The sequence below is a fragment of the Protopterus annectens genome, chromosome 5.part0, assembly GCF_019279795.1.
Source record: "Protopterus annectens isolate FY-2018-M chromosome 5.part0, PAN1.0, whole genome shotgun sequence".
Lineage (NCBI taxonomy): Eukaryota > Metazoa > Chordata > Ceratodontiformes > Protopteridae > Protopterus > Protopterus annectens.
In genome coordinates, this window is record NC_056735.1 from 733,736,876 (window position 1) to 733,757,977 (window position 21,102).

The 21,102-nt window shown below is 45.2% G+C and overlaps 1 protein-coding gene across 2 annotated transcripts in view; it reads left to right on the forward strand.

The window, feature by feature from the left end:
• Nucleotides 1-21,102, forward strand: part of DYNC2H1 (dynein cytoplasmic 2 heavy chain 1) — a 6,555,988-nt gene that overhangs the window by 2,199,889 nt on the left and 4,334,997 nt on the right. For both annotated transcript variants that reach the window (XM_044072582.1, XM_044072581.1), the window contains one exon: nucleotides 10,651-10,765. In XM_044072582.1, coding sequence (XP_043928517.1) covers nucleotides 10,651-10,765 — 115 coding nt within the window. The remainder of the gene's footprint in view (nucleotides 1-10,650; nucleotides 10,766-21,102) is intronic.

Below are 21,102 nucleotides of genomic sequence, written 5' to 3' on the forward strand. Positions count from 1 at the left end.
AAGAAAGAAGAAAATAAGAGATGGATAGTTTGGCTTTAAAGTAAACTCTGATAACACTTCAGGCATAGAAGAAGTATTAGTTCTCAAAGAAATCCTGTCTCTGTAGAAAATGAAAAAGATTGACTCACCATAAGAGCTTGTAACTTGGATACCCTTCTTGCAGAGGTTGGAGCAATTAGTAAAACTGTTTTCTATGTTAGGAACCTCAAGTCAACCAGGTTAATGATTCAAATGAAGCAAGTCTAAACGTCTCTAACACAAAATTAAGATCCCAAGAGGGCCCACAGGTTTTCTTAGCGGTATCTTATGCAAAACCCTTTTCAAAAACATTTTGACATGAAGATGCATTGAAAGAGGAGGTTTCATGGACAAATATGGTGAAATGACTGATAAATGAGTCTTAATGCAGGAGTAAGAAAGGCCATAGAATAGTAACTCACACAAATATTGAAAAACCAGAGAACAACTAGTCCTGAATTGATGTTGGTTATGTTGTTGGCACCAGTTAGGGAACTTTTTATATTTACTAATATATATTTTTTTGTAGTAGCAGGCTTTCTTGACTCCATTAGAACCTGCTGAATGTCCTCAGTAAACAGTTGCCTAAAGGAAATTAAAACATTTCTTCCAGACAGTCATTTGAAGTTGATTGGTGGTTGGTGTTTGTCCAACCCTCCTGTTCTTGTGTGAGTAGCTCCAGTCTATGAGGAAGCTTGCAGTAACTGCCCCTGGGCATTTCCAAAAGAAGGGGAGCCCTAGATATCCGTGGAATGGGCGGAAAAACATACAGGAGCATTCCTATCCAAGAAAAAAAAAGCATCCGTCTTCCAGGACCTCATGCATGGAGTTCTGGAACAGGATCTTGCCCCACTGATTGTTCAAAGAGGAGGCAAAAAGCTCTACCTGAGGAACTCCCCACAGATGGATCAAATCTTGGAAAAAACACTGATCTAGTTTCCAGTCACGATGCTCTGTCTTTGTCCTGCTCAACTTGTCTGCCACACAGTTTTGCTCTGATGGAATATAGGATGTTTGTAGAGTGAGACTGTGCAATGTAGCTATGTCCCAAACTAACATGGCCAATCTGAAAAGGATATATGACCAGGTTCCCCCTTATTTGTTGATGTACCACATGACTGTGGTATTGTTTGTAACAACTTGAAGAGGTCCTAGAGACCAAAGCAGATTCTGAGATTTGAGTGCATTGATCAGGGCAAGCATTCTTTTATGTTTATGTGCTTGCGTCTGTCCTTGGTGTCCCACACACTTTGCATTTTCAGGTCCTTATGGTTTTATTCCTTTCTTATTTTTCACAAAGTTAGCCTAACCCTTAAAGCAAATCCATAATTTATGCATAAAGTTGACAGTGAACTATCTTTGAATCAGTCTGCCAAGCTGCTTACATTTTTTCATTTCCAACTAAAGAAGAAAGGATTTTGCAATGAGCTTCTAATTGATCACTGCTGCAGTAACCTTAGCTATATGTGAGTCACCCACCTGCGGCTGAGGCAAATAGCTATCCTGCTGTGGTAGGAAAGGCTTTTTGCTTAATTTCTCCTTTTTGTGGCTCGAAGAAGGGCTCACCATGGCGCTCGTAGTCTGTTTCACTGTCAAGACAAAAATATTGCCTCTTTCTCTGGGAAGGCAAGCAGCAATTGCCAGTTACACCCTACCAGTCCACAAAAGTTACTTTTTTGACAGAAAGCACAGTAAAAAGCAGTTTGAAACACTATACTATCCCCACAAAAGTAAAACAAAATACAGTATCTCCACATAAAAAAAATTTTCATTTACTTTACACTGCTTTTAAACTGACAGAAAAAAAAGCGCTGAGTTTAAAAGTGTTGGTATTGAGACAGTCCATTAAAACACAATACTTCTAGCTTTAAAATAACATTCCTGAAGAAGAAATGAATAAACTCATCAACAAAATTAAGAAAATGGATTTTTTTCCCAAAGGGAACTTATCTGTCCGGAAAAGGAAAGCACAGTCTGACTGTTTATCCTTGAAAGCCTTGAAGGAACATACCCTTTGGCAGCAATAAAGCTGTGAAGGGCTTCATACCCACCCTTTCCTTTTAGTCCGCTCAGCCCAAGTTGCCTGACAGTTTTGGCACATCTATGGTGTCCTGAAGCTTTGGGTGCTGGACAGCAGTTATATCCTTGGCAAGATATAACCCATATAGGTAAGGATACTGCAGCAGTGATCATTCAAACATCTACTGTCATGGTAATTTTAACATACACAACTACTTTTCTGTAGATGTTGATAGCTGATATTTTACTTTGGCAAGACAAAACCTATCAGGAAATCTAGTCAACACTTTATTTCCTTTTACGACAAAATGCTGGGTTACCCTTTTTCTAAATGTACTTTATCTTGATGGATTTCATTGTCTATTTCCATTTGTTATTCTTTCCATGGAAATGATCTTCCTGGCCAAATAAGAGTCCTTTGTATAGGAGCACAAATTGTAAGGGCTATAAAATACCATAGAATGTATAGCTAGGTTTCTTAAGATCTTTGCAGATCAATAGCCTAGCAAATACTGATTAACCTATAAAGGATTCTACTATTGTTATATTGTGATGTAACTAAATCATCAACATTTTTGAGTCTATATACATATCAATTGTCGCATTTTAATTACTTAAGTGAAAAAAGGGAGAAATTTCCCTTTTTTTGTCTTTCAGCAGTGTGCCTCTGCTTATATAACAAGGTTTCTATTCTTTCACTGTTAAGGGAATTCAGTAATCCTTCATATTTTTGTAAATTATGATAATTTGAAGTAAGTAGCCATGTTTCATATGAATATTAAATGTTTTAATTTACCTTCTTTTTCTGTTGTTCATAGGTTCATAGACTAGTACTAGGCTAACTGCCCTTGTGGGCCATTTTAAGCATAGCCAATTACCCCATGTGAGAATCAAACGCTTCACCTTGAGTCTGGAAAGTAAACAACTTAACCATTATGCCATCCTCCCAGCCTGTAAAACACAAAACCCTGTTGTAAAACACATTTTTCTTTCTCACAAGTTGCTTTTTTATATATTTGTTTAAATGTAAGCCATCAGAAAGTCCAGAAAGCATAGAATAGTGCCATTATAATATGTTGTCACCACAACAAATGTTCTTCATAAAACCATTATTTTGTATTAATAACTCATTCAGTTAGTCCTTTAATACATTCTCTTTCATCAATGCAATGTAAGTCAATGCCAGTGGTAAACAGAAGTGTGAAATATGTAAAATGTAAATCACTTTCTATAAGCTAATAATCTCAAATTATTTGAATGTACAAAATAGTCTATTTCATTTTTTTAAAGTTCCTCTTGTATAGGTGTTATCCATACTAGACCCTAACTGTAAATCACATTGTATGATATCCATGCAGTAATTTAAAATTAATCTGCATTTTGCCCTTACATTTCTTCAAATGAAACTCAGTCTCCCATCAAATTAATGTTCATGTTAACTGTATCATACACAGTAACATAACAAGGATAGGGCAAAGGGCAGCTGTTATGGGTGCAAAGTATTAGAGAGTGTGATAAAGAGCTCGAGTTTTTTTCATGTACTGAAATGCCAAAACAAAAAGGTTCTTCTTGAAGTTTGTGCAGCAAGCTGATACTGATTTGCAGTTTAAAGTTCGAAATCTTTTTTTTTTTTTCTCTTCACTGAAAATGTGAAGAGATGTGTACTTGCGTATAGGAAGTAGATTGATACAGATGTAATAGATTTTTAATACTTCTAAATATGTATCTACTTTTATTATTGTTTAAAATAATGATGTTAAGTTGTCAATCTCGCCTTCATTCTTGCTTGATGGGTTCGGAGCCGATCCTCGGCTCCGACTCGGCACTTGCTAAGCTCGAGAGTCACTTTTACCAGCTCGAGGCAGCCCCATATCCCATGATGCAAGGCAGTAAGTATCCAGATCTCGTTTGCCGCTTCACTGATGAGGTCCTCCTTTTACCAGCTCCTGGTAAGTGATTTATACATTACTGTTTTTGCCCCTTTTTCTTCTTAAACTTTATTTTTAATAGTTTTAGTCTAGTTTTAGTCCCATTCTGACTAGAATTTCCCTGTCTCCTTAAAACTTTTAGTCAGATCTTCTCCCATCCCATCCCCCCCCCCCTTGTTAGGGTGTGTGTGTGTGTTTATTGACATAGTTTTTCCTTTTGGGATAATATAATATAATTTCTTGGACAGGTGTTGTGTGTGTGTATTTTTTACACCATGTCTAAAGAAAGGGTCTCAGGCTTTAAGAAGTGTGACTCGTGCTGTCAGAAGATGTCTCTGACAGACGGTCACACTTCTTGCCTTTACTGCCTGGGGCCTCTTCACCTGCAGGACTCCTGTGCTATATGTCATTCTTTTAGCCAGAGAGTCCTGCAGGAGAGAAGAAATAAATTGATCTTGAGGGGCCTTCTTAACCCGGAGGGCTCTCCGGCTACGTCGGCTCCATCTAAGACTTCTAAGTCTTCCAAGGCCCAGGCTTCTGTGTCCAAGCCTGTGGCCTCGGCTCCGACTCTTTCAGAGTCGAGATCGGCTCCGGCTGGAGTTGATTCTGGTTTGCACAAACCTTCGGCACCGATGGCTATCGGTGCCGATTCTGGTTCGACCACTTCGGTGTCGGCTCCGATCGGTTCCGATCACCATGTGGCTCAGGCTTCTGTGTCGGCGCCGATCGGCTCCGACACCCTTACGTTTATGTCTGTATCGGCTCCGGCCGGAGCCGATGCATCGAAACTTTCTGTCAGAGCCGAGAAGTTGTCGGCTCCGACAGCTTCTAAGGTTTCGTCGGCTCCGATGGTTCCTTCGAGGAAGAGGTCTAGGTCCCCTTCCTTGGAGCCGATACTCTCGGCTCCGGCTTCTCCTCTCGGAACGGAGCCATCGGAGCCGATCTTCCAGGTCATCCAGACTTTCTGACCATGATTTAGAGAGAGTGGTCAGTAGATTATTAAAATCACAGGCACTGGCCCAAATGCTACATAGTCCGTCTCAACAGACGACTATTAGTCCACACCCCATTGCAGTTCCTCCTTTGACTCTACCCCAGAGTTTGGAGTTGGAGTCTTCGGGAATAGTTTCTGCTATGGCTGAGGGACAGATACCCCCTTCTGCTCCTTCAGCCTCTACTCTTATCTCCTCTTCGAGACCTTCCTTAGAGGGATTCGGTGGTCGGGCTTCCCTGGTCTCCTCCGAGGGGGTGAGTGGCATCGGACCCTTGTCCGACCCCACTCTTCCCCTTGGAGCCTCGGCCTTGGTGAGCTCGGCTCCGACATCTGCCTTGGTGCCTTCCTTTTCGGTGGGTCCTGGAGTTCCTGGCTCTTCGGAACGGGTTCTCTCGGACCTCCCTGGGAGGGGAGCCTTCGAGGTGATGAAGAGTGTGCTGGCCACTGGACTCAGCCAGCAGTCTGTTCCCTTAGCTCCTCCCTCTATGGTGCCTGTCGACATCTCTGCCACTTCTCTTGCTCCCGGACCCAGAGATCCTCCGCCTCAGGTTTCCCCACTGGGAAGAACCCCCTCTTCCGAGGTTTCTCCTGATTTGTCAGGAGATCCTCCGTGGAAGAGGACCTGTAAGAGGAAACACGTAGACTCCCCCGAGTCTATCACTTCAGATACTGACTTAGATGAGTCAGAGGGATCCCCAAGATCCCCCTCTGAGGATGTCTCCTTCTCAGACATCCTAGAACTCCTTAGACAGAGGGGAAACTGGCCCACCAATAATCCCTCTGAAGATGAGTCAGTATACCTGGAGATGTTTGGATCTCGGCCCTCCACCTCCTGGGTGTCTCCGCCTTTCGATCCCCTTATGCAGGTTATTGCTCGAAAGGCGTGGGCTGCTCCTGACTCTGTAGAGCCAGTCCCTAGGAGGCCTTCTAAATTTATTACTGCCCCGTCGGACAAGCAATTCCTCACAAAAGGTGTCCCCGCTGATGCCATGGTGGTGGCGGCTGCCACTAAGAAGGAACTTGCAGATCCTTCCGTACCTGTCCATCCTCCTAATAAGGACTCTAGGACCATGGATAGATATGGTAAGTGGATGTTCTCTTCAGCGACCTTTGCTATGCGTTCGCTGAACTACCTATGTCACTTCACCAGACTCCAGAGGGATATCCTTAAGGAGCTAGGTGAAGTAGTACAGGATCCTACGGCTGCAGGGGCTCAAGAAAAAATTGCTTCGCAGCTAGGAACCCTTAATTCTATTGCTAACTCCTCCATGCGACTGATATCATATGCTGCTGATGGAGCGAGTAGGGCCGCAGGTACAGGTGTGGCCCTTAGACGCCAAGCCTGGATGCGGCTCTGTAATTTTGCAGATCCCTTTAAGGCATCCTTCACAAACTCTCCCTTTGATGGGTCAGCTTTGTTTGGCCCTCAAGTGAAGGAAACGTTGACCAGGTGTGAGCAGGACGGCAAAACTCTTTCTGCCGTAGGAGTCCGTTTTTCCACCCCTTCTAGACCTTACCCCAAAGGGCAGAAGGGTGGCAAAATGTGGTTCCACAAATCCCAAGGAGTCACGCCGGATTCACGTGGTCAGTTTACCCCTAGAGGCAGAGGGGGTAACAACAACAGACGCCACTCTAGAGGCAGAGGGGGTCCACAAAACCAGGGAAGCAGAGAGCCTCTCTCTGACAAGCCCTTTCAGCATCCCTGAGATGTTGCCCGGCTGTCCGTCCTTGGAGGCAGTCGGGGGAAGACTATCGCTGTACCCAGAAGCCTGGCGTTCCCTCACTCAAGACAGATGGGTACAGTCGATCATATCCGAGGGTTACAAAATTCCTTTCGAGGAAAGTCCTTTCTATCACTCAAATTCCCTTCCAGATGTACCACCCGGTCTAAGGGAAATTGCAGAGTTAGAAGTCTTAAAACTACTGCAAAAAAGAGCCATTCAGCCAGTTACAACAGATCATTCAGAGCCGGAATCTACTCAAGGTTCTTTTGGTCCCCAAAAGGCGGGAGACTGGAGACCAATATTGGATCTCAGCAGACTCAACAAGTCTGTGAGGAAGACAAGATTCGAATGGTCACTCTTCAGTCAATTCTGCCCTTCTTACAGAAGGACAACTGGATGTGCTCAATAGATCTTCAGGATGCGTACTATCACATAAAAATTCACAGACGCTCCAGGAGATTTCTCCGCTTTCGGCTGGGGTCCAGTCATTTCCAGTTCAGAGCCCTGCCCTTTGGTCTCACTACAGCCCCCAGAGTGTTCACCAAATGTATGGCAGTGGTCACGGCTCACCTGAGACGTCAAGGATTCCAGGTGTTTCCGTATCTCGACGACTGGCTTCTTTCAGCCACCACCAGGCATCAGCTTGTTCAAGCCAGGGATTACACAATAAATCTTTGTTCTCAATTGGGCATCTCGATCAACTCCGAAAAATCATCCTTATTGCCCTGCCAGTCTATTACCTTCATAGGCGCAAACTTAAACACTGTTCAGATGTCAGCTACCCTTACAGATCAAAGAATTTCAGACATTCAAAGTCATGTCAGGATCATTCTAGCCAACAAGAAGGTACAGGCCAGAATGGTTCTAAAGGTGTTAGGCCTCATGGCTGCGGCCATTACTCTTCTTCCCCTGGCTCGCTTCTACATGCGCCTTCTTCAGTGGATGTTGTTCACTCAGTGGTCTTACCAACAACTTCCAATGCGTCACCAAATTCTGGTGACACAGATTTGCAAGAATCATCTTGCTTGGTGGATCACTTCTCCCCAGATTCGCCAAGGCAGACAATTTGTACCCCCATCCCCCGTAGCCACTGTCACCACGGATGCCTCCCTGATCGGGTGGGGGGGGTCATTATCAGGGCAGGATGGTTCATGGGACGTGGCAACCTTTCGAATACCACCTGCACATAAATGTCCTAGAGATGAGAGCAGTGCTTTTAACGTTGCAAGCCCTCAACGACTTTCTTCCCGTAGGGACAATTGCAGTCCACACAGACATGTCTGTAGTTTGGTATATCAACAAACAGGGTGGAACCAAGTCCTACCCCTTGTGTCGAGAAGCGCTCAGACTTTGGCAATGGGCGATCTCCTCTCATCGGTTTCTGGTAGCAACGCACATCCCTGGGAAAACCAACATTTTAGCGGACAGATTGAGCAGAGCTATTCTCATGCCTCACGAGTGGTCTCTCAAGCAATCTATAGTGGAAGAGATTTTTCTGGAATGGGGTCGCCCATCTTGCGATCTTTTTGCTACTCCCCAAAACAGCAAATGCCCAGACTTCTTTTCTCTCTTCCCACTGCCAGGCCATCCCCCCAGAGACGCTCTGACCCAGGATTGGCCCCAGGGACTTCTTTATGCCTTTCCTCCTTTTCCTCTGATCCCTCAAGTTATCCAGAAAGCAACCGTTTTGAGAGCCAAATTGATTCTCATTGCTCCTTATTGGCCTCGACAAATTTGGTTTCCGTTCCTCCATCGTCACCTTTTGGTGCAGCCGTGGCATCTGGACCCAGTGCCAGATCTTCTGATTCACCAATCCGGTCAGCTGCACCGGTCTATCCCTTCTCTCAACCTCACAGCATGGTTGCTCCACTTCCTTCCTTAGCCAGGCTTCCTATGATCTCTAACCCTGTTAGAGACATCCTAGTAGCTTCCTTAAAATCCTCTACCAGGAGGATTTATACAAGGAAATGGAAACATTTCTCTTTTTGGGCTAAAGCCAAGAATATTGATCCCTTCACTGCTCCAGTTCAAGCAGTTTTGGATTTCTTAGCGGAGATTTTTCATGCAGGCTCCTCTTCTTCCACAGTTAGAGTCCAGTTGGCTGCTATCTCGAACTTTCATGTCGGGTTCGCAGATCACAACATCATGTCCCACAGGCTTTGTAGGGCCTTCTTGAAAGGAATTTTCCTCCTGAAGCCTCCAGTCAGGAGTCCTCCTCCTCAATGGGACCTAAATTTAGTGCTGACATCCTTGATTCTTCCCCCCTTCGAGCCAGCTGTTTCTTGTTCCCTGAAATTTCTTTCATGGAAAACTTTATTCCTGGTAGCTATTACATCGGCTAGGAGGGTGTCTGAACTTCATGCTCTATCTGTTCGCCCCCCCTATTTGGTCTTCCACAAAGACAGAGTATCATTGAGAACTAACCCGACCTTTTTGCCTAAGGTCGCCTCAAAGACTAATTTGAATCAAGCCATTGATCTCCCTGTATTTTTTCCAAACTATTCAAACAGATCGAACAAAACTACATTATCTTGATGTCCACCGCCAACTCAGATATTATTTGGACAGAACAAAACAATTCAGGAAATCCGATCAACTCTTTGTTTCCTATGCTGATAACAAGAAAGGCCTTCCTGTCTCAAAAGTGACCTTATCTAGATGGCTTTCTTCTGTCATCTCTGAAATTTATCGGCTCAGGGGAAAACAGCTGTGCTCAAAACCTAAAGCACATTCAACCAGAAGCTTAGCTACTTCTACAGCCTTTCAAGCTAGACTTCCTTTAGACACTATTTGTGCAGTGGCCACTTGGGCCACTCCTCATACTTTTGTTTCCCATTACAAATTGGATTTGGCCTCCAGGGACAGAGCCAGTTTTGGCTCTACAGTCCTCAAGAGTCTGTTCCATTGAGCCACCCAGGATAGAGGTGCTAGGGACGCGGTCCCATCAAGCAAGAATGAAGGCGAGATTGACAACTTAACATTGAGAAGTTATGTACCTATCATAACGTTCCATGTTAGTTGTCTTCTCTCGCCTTCTTTCTTGCGACCCTCCCTCCTTCCCCCAGGCCTGGACAGACCTTTCTCTACAAAGAATGATAGTTCTGAAGACCATACAGAGCTGGTCCTTCTACCATCCTGCAGGTTTTTCTCTTCTTCTTTCTTCCTTTGGGAAGTTTTTATGCTAGGTGCTATTCCCCCTTTGTCATCAAACGAGATCTGGGTACTTACCGCCTTGCATCATGGGATATGGGGCTGCCTCGAGCTGGTAAAAGTGACTCTCGAGCTTAGCAAGTGCCGAGTCAGAGCCGAGGATCTGCTCCGAACCCATCAAGCAGGAAAGAAGGCGAGAGAAGACAACTAACATGGAACGTTATGGTAGGTACATAACTTCTCATTTGTTGTTTTTGTTATCTATTGATTGCCTCTCAAATAAAGAAGACTTTGTTTTCAAAAAAACAAAATTTAGTCCAGTAAATACATGGATATATTCTTGTACGTAACTGCTTTATGAGGCTTAAGAGCTTGTGAAACAGTACCAATATAGCATAAATAACAATGACATTTTTTTTCTCCTGTGCTTGCTGACCATCAGACTTCCCCCAGTCAGACACATCCATTAATTCCTGCCTGAGACTTTCATGTGAGCTGAGGGCAAGAGCGGTCTGGAATGAGCCATCATCCAAGCAGTAATGAGGGTGTTATGTGTATCTCCCCCTGTTGCATCTAGCATTCGCTGAGGTGTGCAGCACCTTCCATGGCCAAAAACATCTGCCTTACCCGCCTTGGACAGAGGCCCAGGGGAAGACCATAGCTTGTAATCTGCCCATAGCCAAGGGCAGTCTGCCCCAATTGCTGACTCAGTCTGGCTTATTCCCTAAAACGAGTCCTTGGAGGAAGATTGTGATTTTGGTGGAATAGTGCTTTCAACATACTTTTCAATCTGCTTGTTTACATTTTATTTTTACAGAAGTAAAACCTATCTGTTTGAAGAGTTTTTGCTTGTGTGGCATGAGAGATTGCGGAAAATGGATGAACATAACACAATGACTGTCAAACTGCAAAAGGAAGTTGATAGGTATAAGGTAGGTGCATTAATTTAGAAATTTCATTAGCTGTGCTTTAAAGTACTGTAGTTTTACTTAATGTTTGTTTTCTTTTTAACTTTGTTTCGCTGACTGGGATGTAGTATTGGTAGAGATCCATTTTGATTGAAAGTCTTATGTTCTTACAGTATGTACACATACATATATTTGAAGACAACTGTGAATCATTGGTTGATTGCTGAAATAGTAGTGTTTTCTTTTTTCTACTGTGAATCATTTGTTGATTGCTGAAATAATTGTTTTTTCTTTTTTCTGTTTCATTTTTTTTTTTCTTGTTCAAGTTTTGGCCAGATCCCTCACAGATTGTCAAACCTACCCATTCTAGTCACACAGTGAACCCATTATTTCCTTAGTGCAAGAGTCAGGCAAAATAAAGTGGGAGCAGTATGTATCACTTTAAAAGCCTTACTATCCTCCTGCAAATGTCTTTAGAGCCTAAGGGGTTAGGTGTGCACTGGGCTTTTGGGAGTTGTATGTTCATGTCTCCTTGTGATGTTGTCAGCAGCCTTTTCCCCCTGTTGTAGCCAGCACCCCTATGTGTGTGTAGATTCTAAAATTTATTTTCAGACATAACAGATTACAGATTTATTTACAGAATCTTTTGCAGAACAATTTGGCTTCTCAAAGGGGATAAGTTGTCCTAGTGACATCCAAGTAGCCTCGGATACTGGAATCAAAATACATTACATTGAAAAAGAACTGCGCAAACTGGATCCAAACAAAGCACAGGGGGAAACAGAATTAATAATAACTTGAGAACACTCCAGCAAGAACTTACATTACCATTATATCTATCATTTGCTAGGTCGTACAAATATGGGGAGATTCCTCAAAATTGGAGACGTGCTTATTAAACCTGTCTTTAAGGGAAAGGGGAATAGGACAAACCCAGAGTCATAGACCCTTACGTCTACCTTCATGTTGTGGAAAAATAATGGAGAAGGTAATATTGGATAAGTTATTGTCAGAATTGAATAGGTTGGGATTTGAAACCATATTTTAGCATACATATGTTGAAAATAGATCTATTACCCACTGTAATATGATGATCTGAAGTAGTTAACTTCATTTTATCTGCAACCTGTGGGTAATTCGGATCCATATCGGATCTGAGCCGGCAACATTTTTTCTAGCATCTGCTCCAAGCTCCTTCCCTACCCATAATGCACTACCATCTTCTAACTTCTCTCAGATCTCGTTTGCCACACCAGTAGTGTGCATCGTAGTCTCCTTCGCTCTGAGCTCAGGGATAGTAAGTTTATTAATACTTAGTCTTTAGTGTGTCTGAGTTAATTGTTTCCCTTCCTCCCCCACTAGTATATCGCTTGTTCGTTGGTTAGTTTAAAAAAAAAAAAAAGTTTTTGTTGTAAAACTCTGTAGAGTAGTTGTTAGGCCTGCCCTTCCCCTACGTGTGTTTTGTGTGTGGTGATGTTCGTGTTACACTGCTGCAGTCATTACACTTGGGTTATCCTGCCGTCAGGCGGTCCCGCAGTCGGCCAGAGTTCCAAAGTCGTGGTCCGGCATCGGTTGCTGTCGCTTCTTCCCTGACGTCAGTGTGCCAGGGGTATATAAGATGCATCCGACGCCATTTTCTTTAGTCTTTCTTGTCGCGCGGTGCTCGAAGCAGAAGCAGTTCGCAAGTGCCAGTCGGCCAACTCCTGAGATTTTCAAAGTTGAATTTCAGATCCGAAGTCTTCAGTAAAGCTAAGTACCCCATTGGGGGAAACTTTTTTCTTGCCTCAGACCGATGTCAGAAAAAGTTAATAAATGTATTTCTTGTGGGAAGCAAATACCTCATAAGGACTTCCACTCTTACTGTATTCCATGCCTAGGCCCTGATCACGACTTCACTAGTTGTCGGTTTTGTGCTAGATTTAACAAACGCACTATAAAAAGATGTTTTGATTTTGCTTTGCACTACTTTGGCCGAAGGTTCAATTATACCTTGCCGTCGGATCAACCGACGACCTCAATACCGGAAAAATGCAAAGACAAGGATAAAGACAGGCATCTGAGGTCCAAAACCGACAACGAAACCTCTTTTAGGCCAGTCGCCGGTTCTCAGTGAGGTGCTTTTGCAGCCCCCGACACCCGCTACCTCAGAGCCACAGGCCGCTTCCGACTCCCACGTGGAGACAACTAGGCCTCTGGAAACTCAAGGTATTGGGCCTACGGAAACTAATCCCTCAGATGGGTCCGGAGCCGCTGAGCAGGCATCAGCTTCTGAGGGTGTTTTCAGACCTTCACAACTTACCATTAAAACAACAGCCAAGACAAAGGTACCATTAAAGACAAAGAAACAAGATCAGCATTCTCCTGGATAGTCCTCCATGCCTAAGAAACAGATGCTTAAAATGGCCGAAGACCTCATTACTCTAATCAGGGGTTCCCATCCCCCTCCTGTGAAAAGGCCTAGGCAGGATACAGACAATGATTCCTCTGATCAGGTTTCCATTTCCTCTGATTCCTCTTCAGACCAGGGATACTCTCTCCCCCCCTATGAGGACTCTGATGCTGAAGAATCTATCCCTTCAGCCTCTCCTCCTGAGGATTATTCTTTTGTGGAAACTTTGCATACCGTGAGGGAGCATTTCCATTGGGAAAGCCAGGATTACTCAGAATCTAAGAAAAGGCTCAGGGATTTCCTTTTATTGCCTCAGCACAGGCCGCTGGCTATTCCGCCTGTGCTAGACATTGTGGATGATGTGTTTTCTGAATCCAGCTTATCTCCTGATTCTTTGCCCCCTGCTCCAGCCAAGCCAGACAGGTACTAGAGAGTCCCTGACTCTCTCACAAGTTATTTTTACAAAAACCCTTCTGCTGATCCAGAAACTATTTCCCAGGGTCCAAAAGGAGTTAAGGCTTCCATTGCAAAAAATCCAGCACCCTCTGATAGAGATTCCAGAGCTTTGGATAGATGGGGGAAGAAAGTATACACTTCTGCAACCTTAGCGGTAAGAGCTTTAAATTGCCAGTTTCACATGCTTAAGTACCAACAATATTTAATAGCTCAGTTAAAACAGAAAATGCTTGCAAGCTCAGAAGTTCCTGATTGTAAAGAAATGCAGGATTTAATGCATGCAGTTGAACAAGTGGGAAAACATACTCTGCAATGTGGTTTTGATTCTTTAGAGGCCTCTTGTAGAGCCACAGTTACAGGTTCTGTGATTCGAAGACATGCTTGGTTAAAAGAACAGAGTTTACCTGATCATGTTAAGGCAAAATTATTAGATGCTCCTTTACAGCATGATACCTTGTTTGGTGTTAAGGCAGAAGAGGTGTTAAAGAAAATGGAGGATAAAGCTAAACCTATGCAGACAGTCAAGGATTTCTTACAGGTACAGCCACCTCGATTTAGCAGAAATTGGCCAACAAAGAATTGGTCCTTTCCAGTGTCAGACAGGCCACAGAGAGGCAGATACAGATGCCGAAGAGGCAGATCTCAACTCCAAGGCTCAAACAGATGACAGTGGGGCACCTCAACCCCTAAAGGAGGTGAGGACAAATCTCAACCTTACAGGAAACAGTCACAATGAATTTCCCCTTTGTATGCCAAGCACGTCCCTTTTGGAAGCCCCCTTAGGGGGGGAAACTAGCACTTTTTTCTCAAAACTGGCAAACAATCACCCAAGACAAATGGGTTCTGAATATTGTGTCTCAAGGTTACAGGTTCCACTTTCATACTTTACCAAGGCTAAAAGGAATGCCAGACCTGCCACAAAATCAATGGGCAGAGGCACAAAAACAAATTTCAGCCCTCATGGACATGAGAGCTATTCAAAAAGTACCACAACAGGAACAAGGACAAGGATTTTACTCAAGACTCTTCCTGGTCCCCAGTAAGGACAAGGCCTGGAGGCCCATACTAGACCTTTCAATTCTGAATACTTACCTGGATATTCCAAAATTCAAAATGTTGACATTACAGCAACTTCTGCCCATGCTGGGCAAGAAGGCTTGGCTTGTTACGCTGGACCTCAAAGAGGCATACCTGCATGTCCCTATCAGACAAAATTGCAGAAGATACCTCAGATTCAAAGCTGGTGCAATACACTACCAATTCTCTGCACTGCCCTTTGGCTTATCTACTGCGCCCAGAGTCTTCACAAAGTGCCTGGCACCAGTAATTGCATTTTGCAGACAAAAAGGAATTCAAATATATCCATACCTGGACGACTGCCTCATTCAAGCAGAGACAAAGGACATTCTTCTACAGCATCTGGCATTTGTAAAAAGGTTGCTAATTTCTCTAGGGTACACAGTAAATGAAAGGAAGTCAAAACTAGTGCCCTCGCAACAGATTATATTCCTGGGTGCCAGCTTAAATACAACGGCCCAGATGGCTTACCTCACGCCAGACAAACAAGTTCAACTAACTCAATACTTTTAATTACTGGCAAAAAAGTCCCATCTCCCTGCAAGAAAAATTCTGCAGGCCCTGGGATTCATGGCATCCTGCATTCTACTAAAACCATATGCCAGACTGCATATGAGGAAATTACAATGGTACCTAAAAAGTGTTTGGACTCAACACTCTCACAGTTTAGAAGCAGTAATACCAATGATTCCCTGCCTACAACAGGAGTTTTGATGGTGAGCACAGGCATGTCACCTAAACAAGGATCAGCCTTTTACCCTGCCCACAGCCAGGCAGACTCTAACAACAGATGCTTCGGATTACGCCTGGGGAGCACACATGGCAGGAAAATGCATTCAGGGCAAGTGGACCACAGACCAGATGTGTCTTCACATCAATCAAAAAGAAATGTTGGCTGTTTAAAATGCCCTAACAGCTTTCAAGGACCTTCTGCATCCAGGACAATTATTATTAAAGACAGACAGCACCACAGTAATGTGTTACATAAACAAGCAAGGGGGCACTCATTCCTATCACCTATGCAGGCAAGCCTTGACCTTGTGGAACACAGCTCTAACGTATCAAGTTCACGTGCAAGCACAATTCCTTCCAGGAAAGAAAATGGCAGACGATCTAAGCAGAAATATCATGGACCCTCACGAATGGAAGTTGAATCCACAAATCTTCAGCATGGTAACACAAAAATGGGGATGCCCAGACATAGATCTGTTTGCCTCCCCACTGAATTGCCAACTACAAAAATTCTGCACAAGGACTTATCACAAACAAGCATGGAAAGTGGACACTCTCCTGTTCAGCTGGAAAAACCAAAAAGTTTATGCCTTCCCGCCACTGCCTCTCCTTTCAAAGGTACTCCTAAAAGCCAGACAAGAAAAACCACAGATGATGCTGATTGCTCCAGACTGGCCACGCCAGCACTGGTACCCTATCTTAAGGAACTTGGCTCAAGGACCACCATAGATTTTGCCTCAAATTCCACACCTTCTGACTCAACAAAACAGTCAGATCCTGCACGGACAGCTCAAAACCCTAAACCTAGCTGCATGGCAGATACATTAGCCAAACAGGCAACACCTCTCTCTAAAGCTGTTATGGATGTCATTTTGGAGGCCAGGAGGCCTAGCACCAGGAAAGCTTACTCAGAAAAATGGAAGAGATTCTGCGCTTGGAACCAGGCTCAAAACCTTGACCCTCTTGTTCCAAACATTCCTCAGATTTTACAATACTTAACTGAGATGCTGGACAGAGGCCTATCCTTCTCATCAATTAAGATCCACGCCTCTGCCATTTCGGCACATTACAACACGGATCCTCCTTTATTCTCTCATCCCTTGCTAAAGCAGTACCTCAGAGGGACAAAAAACATAAGACCGCCCCGGAGAGCACCAACACAGACTTGGGACCTCAATTTCATTTTGGAAAAACTGACCCTGCCACCTTTTGAGCCAGCTAATACAGCCGATCTAAAAATTTTTATCATGGAAAACAGCTCTGCTCCTGGCAGTAACTTCAGCACGAAGAGTCTCAGAGCTACAGGCTTTAATGGCAGTGGAACCTTTTATAATTTTTCATCAGGACAGGGTTTCTTTAAGCACAAACACTACCTTTATGCCAAAGGTGATATCTAGTGTGGCTCTCAACCAAACCATCCATTTGCCAACTTTTTATCCAAACCCCCAGAATAAAGGGGAGAAACTTCTGCATTCTTTGGACATACACAGGCAGCTGCGCTTCTACTTGGACAAAACAAAAGCTTTCAGGAAAACTGAGCAACTGTTTGTAGCATATGCTGCAGGATCACAGGGCAAGGCTATCTCAAAGCAGACTATATCTAAATGGATAGGACACTGTATTCGTTACTGCTACACACAGCATGGAAAATCAGTCCCAAATTACCATTAAGCCACATTCCACCAGGGCAACAGCCACTTCAACAGCCTTTCTCAGAGGGGTACCTACCAAGGAAATTTTGGAGGCTGCAACTTGGAGTTCAGTGTACACCTTTACCAAGCATTACCGCCTGCCTCTTTACTCTAAATCCAGAGCAGGATTTGCCACTGCAGTTCTGCAGGGCCCAATAGCCAATCATAACTCTTTATAGACCAGCCACCCAAACTTAGCTTTGGGATTCTACCCAAATGTAATGACTGCAGCAGTGTAACACGATGAACATAGTACAGTTTTGTACCTACCATAAATGTAGATGTTCAAGTGTTCACACTGCTGCAGTCCAGGTTACCCTCCCTCCATCCTCTCTGAACTAGCTGGACTTATCTATACCTTTCTATCCTATACAACCTTTGTGGTGTATTTGCTTGTAACTGAAGGAATTGTTTTTATTTTTGTATGTATATTTTTTATTAGCAATATGTATTGCCTGCCTATTGGGGGCACCTGACATCTGGGGCAAGAAAATCTGAAGAAAATGGCGTCGGATGCATCTTATATACCCCTGGTGCACTGACATCAGGGAAGAAGTGACCGCAACCGACGCCGGACCAAGACTTTGGAACTCTGGCCGACTGCAGGACCACCTGACCGCAGGATAACCCAAGTGTAATGACTGCAGCAGTGTGAGCACTCGAACATCTACATTTATGGTAGGTACAAAACTGTAATTCTTTGTACGTAGTGGTGTTTGGTGCAGGACCATGGTTGATCAGCCAAAATCTGTATTTAAGAAATGCACAGAGTTTGGCCATAAGCTCTCCCCGGCTGATGATCACACTATGTGTGTTATTTGTTTGGAAGTGTCACATTTGTCGACACAATGTGCAGTCTGCACTGGGTTCAATCCTAGAGCCCTCAGGCATCGGAAGGCCAAAAATGGTAGCTAAAGGCCTTCTCCCTGCATCTATGTTGGAATCTGCCATGGCCTCGGTACCTAGTACTCAACCTCCCACCCAGATAGGGACTCAAACTCCCACTTCTTCTGGTGCTGGGTCAAGCAAGGAAAAAGCTACAGTCAGTGTAGCTGACAAAGAGAAGGACAGAAAAAGGTGCAAGGAGGATAGGGACAAGAAAAGGGACAGACCTCGCAAGAGATCCCTGGACAGGGAGCTCTTCCTTAGTCCCTCTTCTAAGTCCATGAGGCCAGTTTCTCCACAGCTTCGGTCTCCTCGTTTTTTACTGGAGCTGTTGGAACCTTCGAACCCGAGGCCTTTCTCACCCTCACTGGGCAGACCAGCCAGATCCGAGTCTGTGGCTTCTTCACGATCGACTCTGAGCTTGTCAGACTTAGACATGGACAGGATGATGAGATTCATTCAGACCCAAATACAGATGGGAGTCTTGCCAGGCCCTTCTCCCTCTGGAGGGGGGACCTCCATGTCCTTTTTTCACCCCATCTCTCCTTCCCCGATTCAAGCTTTGGCTCCGGGGCTCTTGGATCCGAGGATTTTTGGAGCTGGTAGCTCGGCGCCAACGGTTCCCCACAACCTCGACTCCGGCTGTTACCTTGAGCTCCTCGGATATGACTAGTTCAGACCCGAGTGACTCTTGGAGCCGTGGACAGGGAGTTGGACCCGAGGGAATGGATTCTTTGGCTCTGACTTTTTTGGATCCGACCCGTTTCCTCAGACCTCAGGCTACCCTTGCTTCGGCTCCGGTCCCTACTTTGGATCCGGGGAGAGCGTGTTCCTTGCTGGGTGCCAAGGAGGTATGCTCTCCTTCGGCCTTCGAAGTGGTGGCGAGGGTTCTCTCCCAGGGATTGAGACCCCAGCCCATCCCCTCGGGATTCCACCCAGACACCCCTGGATTTGGCGATGACTCCCTTCATCCTGTCTCAGGGATAACCATTGCCAGAGGATCCCAGGTTATTTCCCCTGAGGAATCCCCTGTGGCTCACGAGTCCTCTTCTGAGAGTCCCACTGAAGAGGGTCACCGTAAGCGCAAGTGCAAAAGGAGGCACTTGGACTCCCCCGAGTCCCTCACTATGGACACTGACTTAGATGAAGGAGAAGGTTCCCCCAGGTCACCTCCCGAAGATGTCTCCTTCAGAGAAATCATGGAGATCCTCCGCCAGAGGGGAGGTTGGTCAGCCCCAAAACCTTCTGGGGATGAGTCAGTGTTCCTGGAGGCCTTTGGCACAGGCCCCTCTACTTCCTGGGTGTCCCCGCCAGCGGTCCCCTTGGTGGACCTTATCACCACGCGGGCATGGAAGGAGCCTGACACCGTAGAGCCCATCCCCAAACGCCCGGCAAAATTTTATCTCCCCCCTTCCGACAGACAACCTTGATCAAAAGGTGCCCCAGTTGACTCTATGTTGGTTGCAGCAGCCACCAAGAAGGAACTAGCACAGGAGAGTTCCTCAGTCCACCCTCCAGACAAGGAGTCCCGGTCGGTGGATAGGTTTGGGAAGCGTTTATTCCTCAGTGACCTTTTCAATCCATGCGCTGAACTATTTGGCACATGTGATCCGGCTTCAGTGAGACCTTGCATGGGAATTCGCTGAGTCGCCACCAGAGTCTTTATCACCGCAGGACAAACAGTTGTTCTCTGTGAAAATGTCTACTCTGAAGTCGGTCTCAAACATGTCTATGCGGCTCCTTTCCCATGTCACGGAAGGAGCAGCTAAGGCGGCCGGGACTGGCATAGCCATGAGGCGTCATGCCTGGCTCAGGTTGTGTCAGTTCGTAGACCCTTTCAAGGCGTCGTTTATTAATGCTCCCCACGATGGTTCTTCCCTTTTTGGGAAGATAGTATGTGACACACTTGTCCAGAGTAAAAAGGATGGGAAACTTTGTCTACCGTCAGGATCTGCTTCTCTAACCCTCAGCGGTCCTTCTCTAGGAATCAAAGAGGGCAAAAGAAGATGTGGTTCTGAAAATCTCAGTTTTCCTGGGATTCTCAGGACAACTATTCCCCCAGAGGCCGAGGGGGACAGGATCGACGCCGACCCAGAGGTAGAGGGGGGGTCCCAGGAATTTTGGGTTTAGGGAACCCTTTTCTGATAGACCCAGCCAGCAGCCCTGAGGGGTTGCCTGGCTGTCCTACTCTGAAGGCATTCGGGGTCCATTATGACAGATCGCTGCATGTTACAGATTATATCCAGAGGTTACACTATCCCATTTGTTGCCCCGCCAAATGTTACAAAACACCTCCTGGATGTTCCACCCATTCACAGGGAGGCCCCAGCTCTAGAGGTTTCAAAGCTGCTTCTCAAATGAGCCATCGAACAGGCTCCCCCTGACCAGTCGTCTACTCAAGGTTCTTTTTAGTGCCAAAAAAGACGAGAGACCTCAGGCCCATTCTAGACCTGTCAACTTTGAACCTGTCTGTAGCCAAACAGAAATTCCGGATGGTCACCCAACACTCCATTCTACCTTATCTCCGAGAGTGCAAGGATGTGCTCATTAGACCTCCAGGATGCTTACTACCACATCAAGATCCACAGAAGCTCCAGGAGGTTTCTGCCCTTTCGGCTGGGAGCCAGTCATTTTCAGTTCAGAGCCCTACCCTTCGGTCTCACCACAGTCCCCCAGGGTGTTCACCAAGGTAATGGCAGTTGTAGTGGCTCACCTGAGGCTTGAGGGTATTCAGGTATTTCCTTACCTGGACGACTGACTCTTCGCTGCACCCACAAGCGTCTGCTTTGTCTGGCCTGAGACTACTTCATTCGGTTGGCAGGTCTATTGGGGATTACAGTCAGTGTTCAAAAATCCCACTTGCAACCAGTACAGGTTTTAGACTTCAATGGGGCACGGCTAGACACCTTGCAGATGAAAGTATTCTTAACTCCAGACAGGATCTTACACCTCGGGTGCTACATAGCTCAAATAGCAAGCTTCAAGTCTTCAAAGGCGAGCGAGGTTCTCCAGGCACTGGGATCCATGGCTGCCTCCATATCGATTCTCCCTTGTGCATGCCTTCATATATAGGTTCTTCAATGGACTCTGGCTGTTCAATGGTCTTGGCTAGACCTGCCCATGGAATTTCA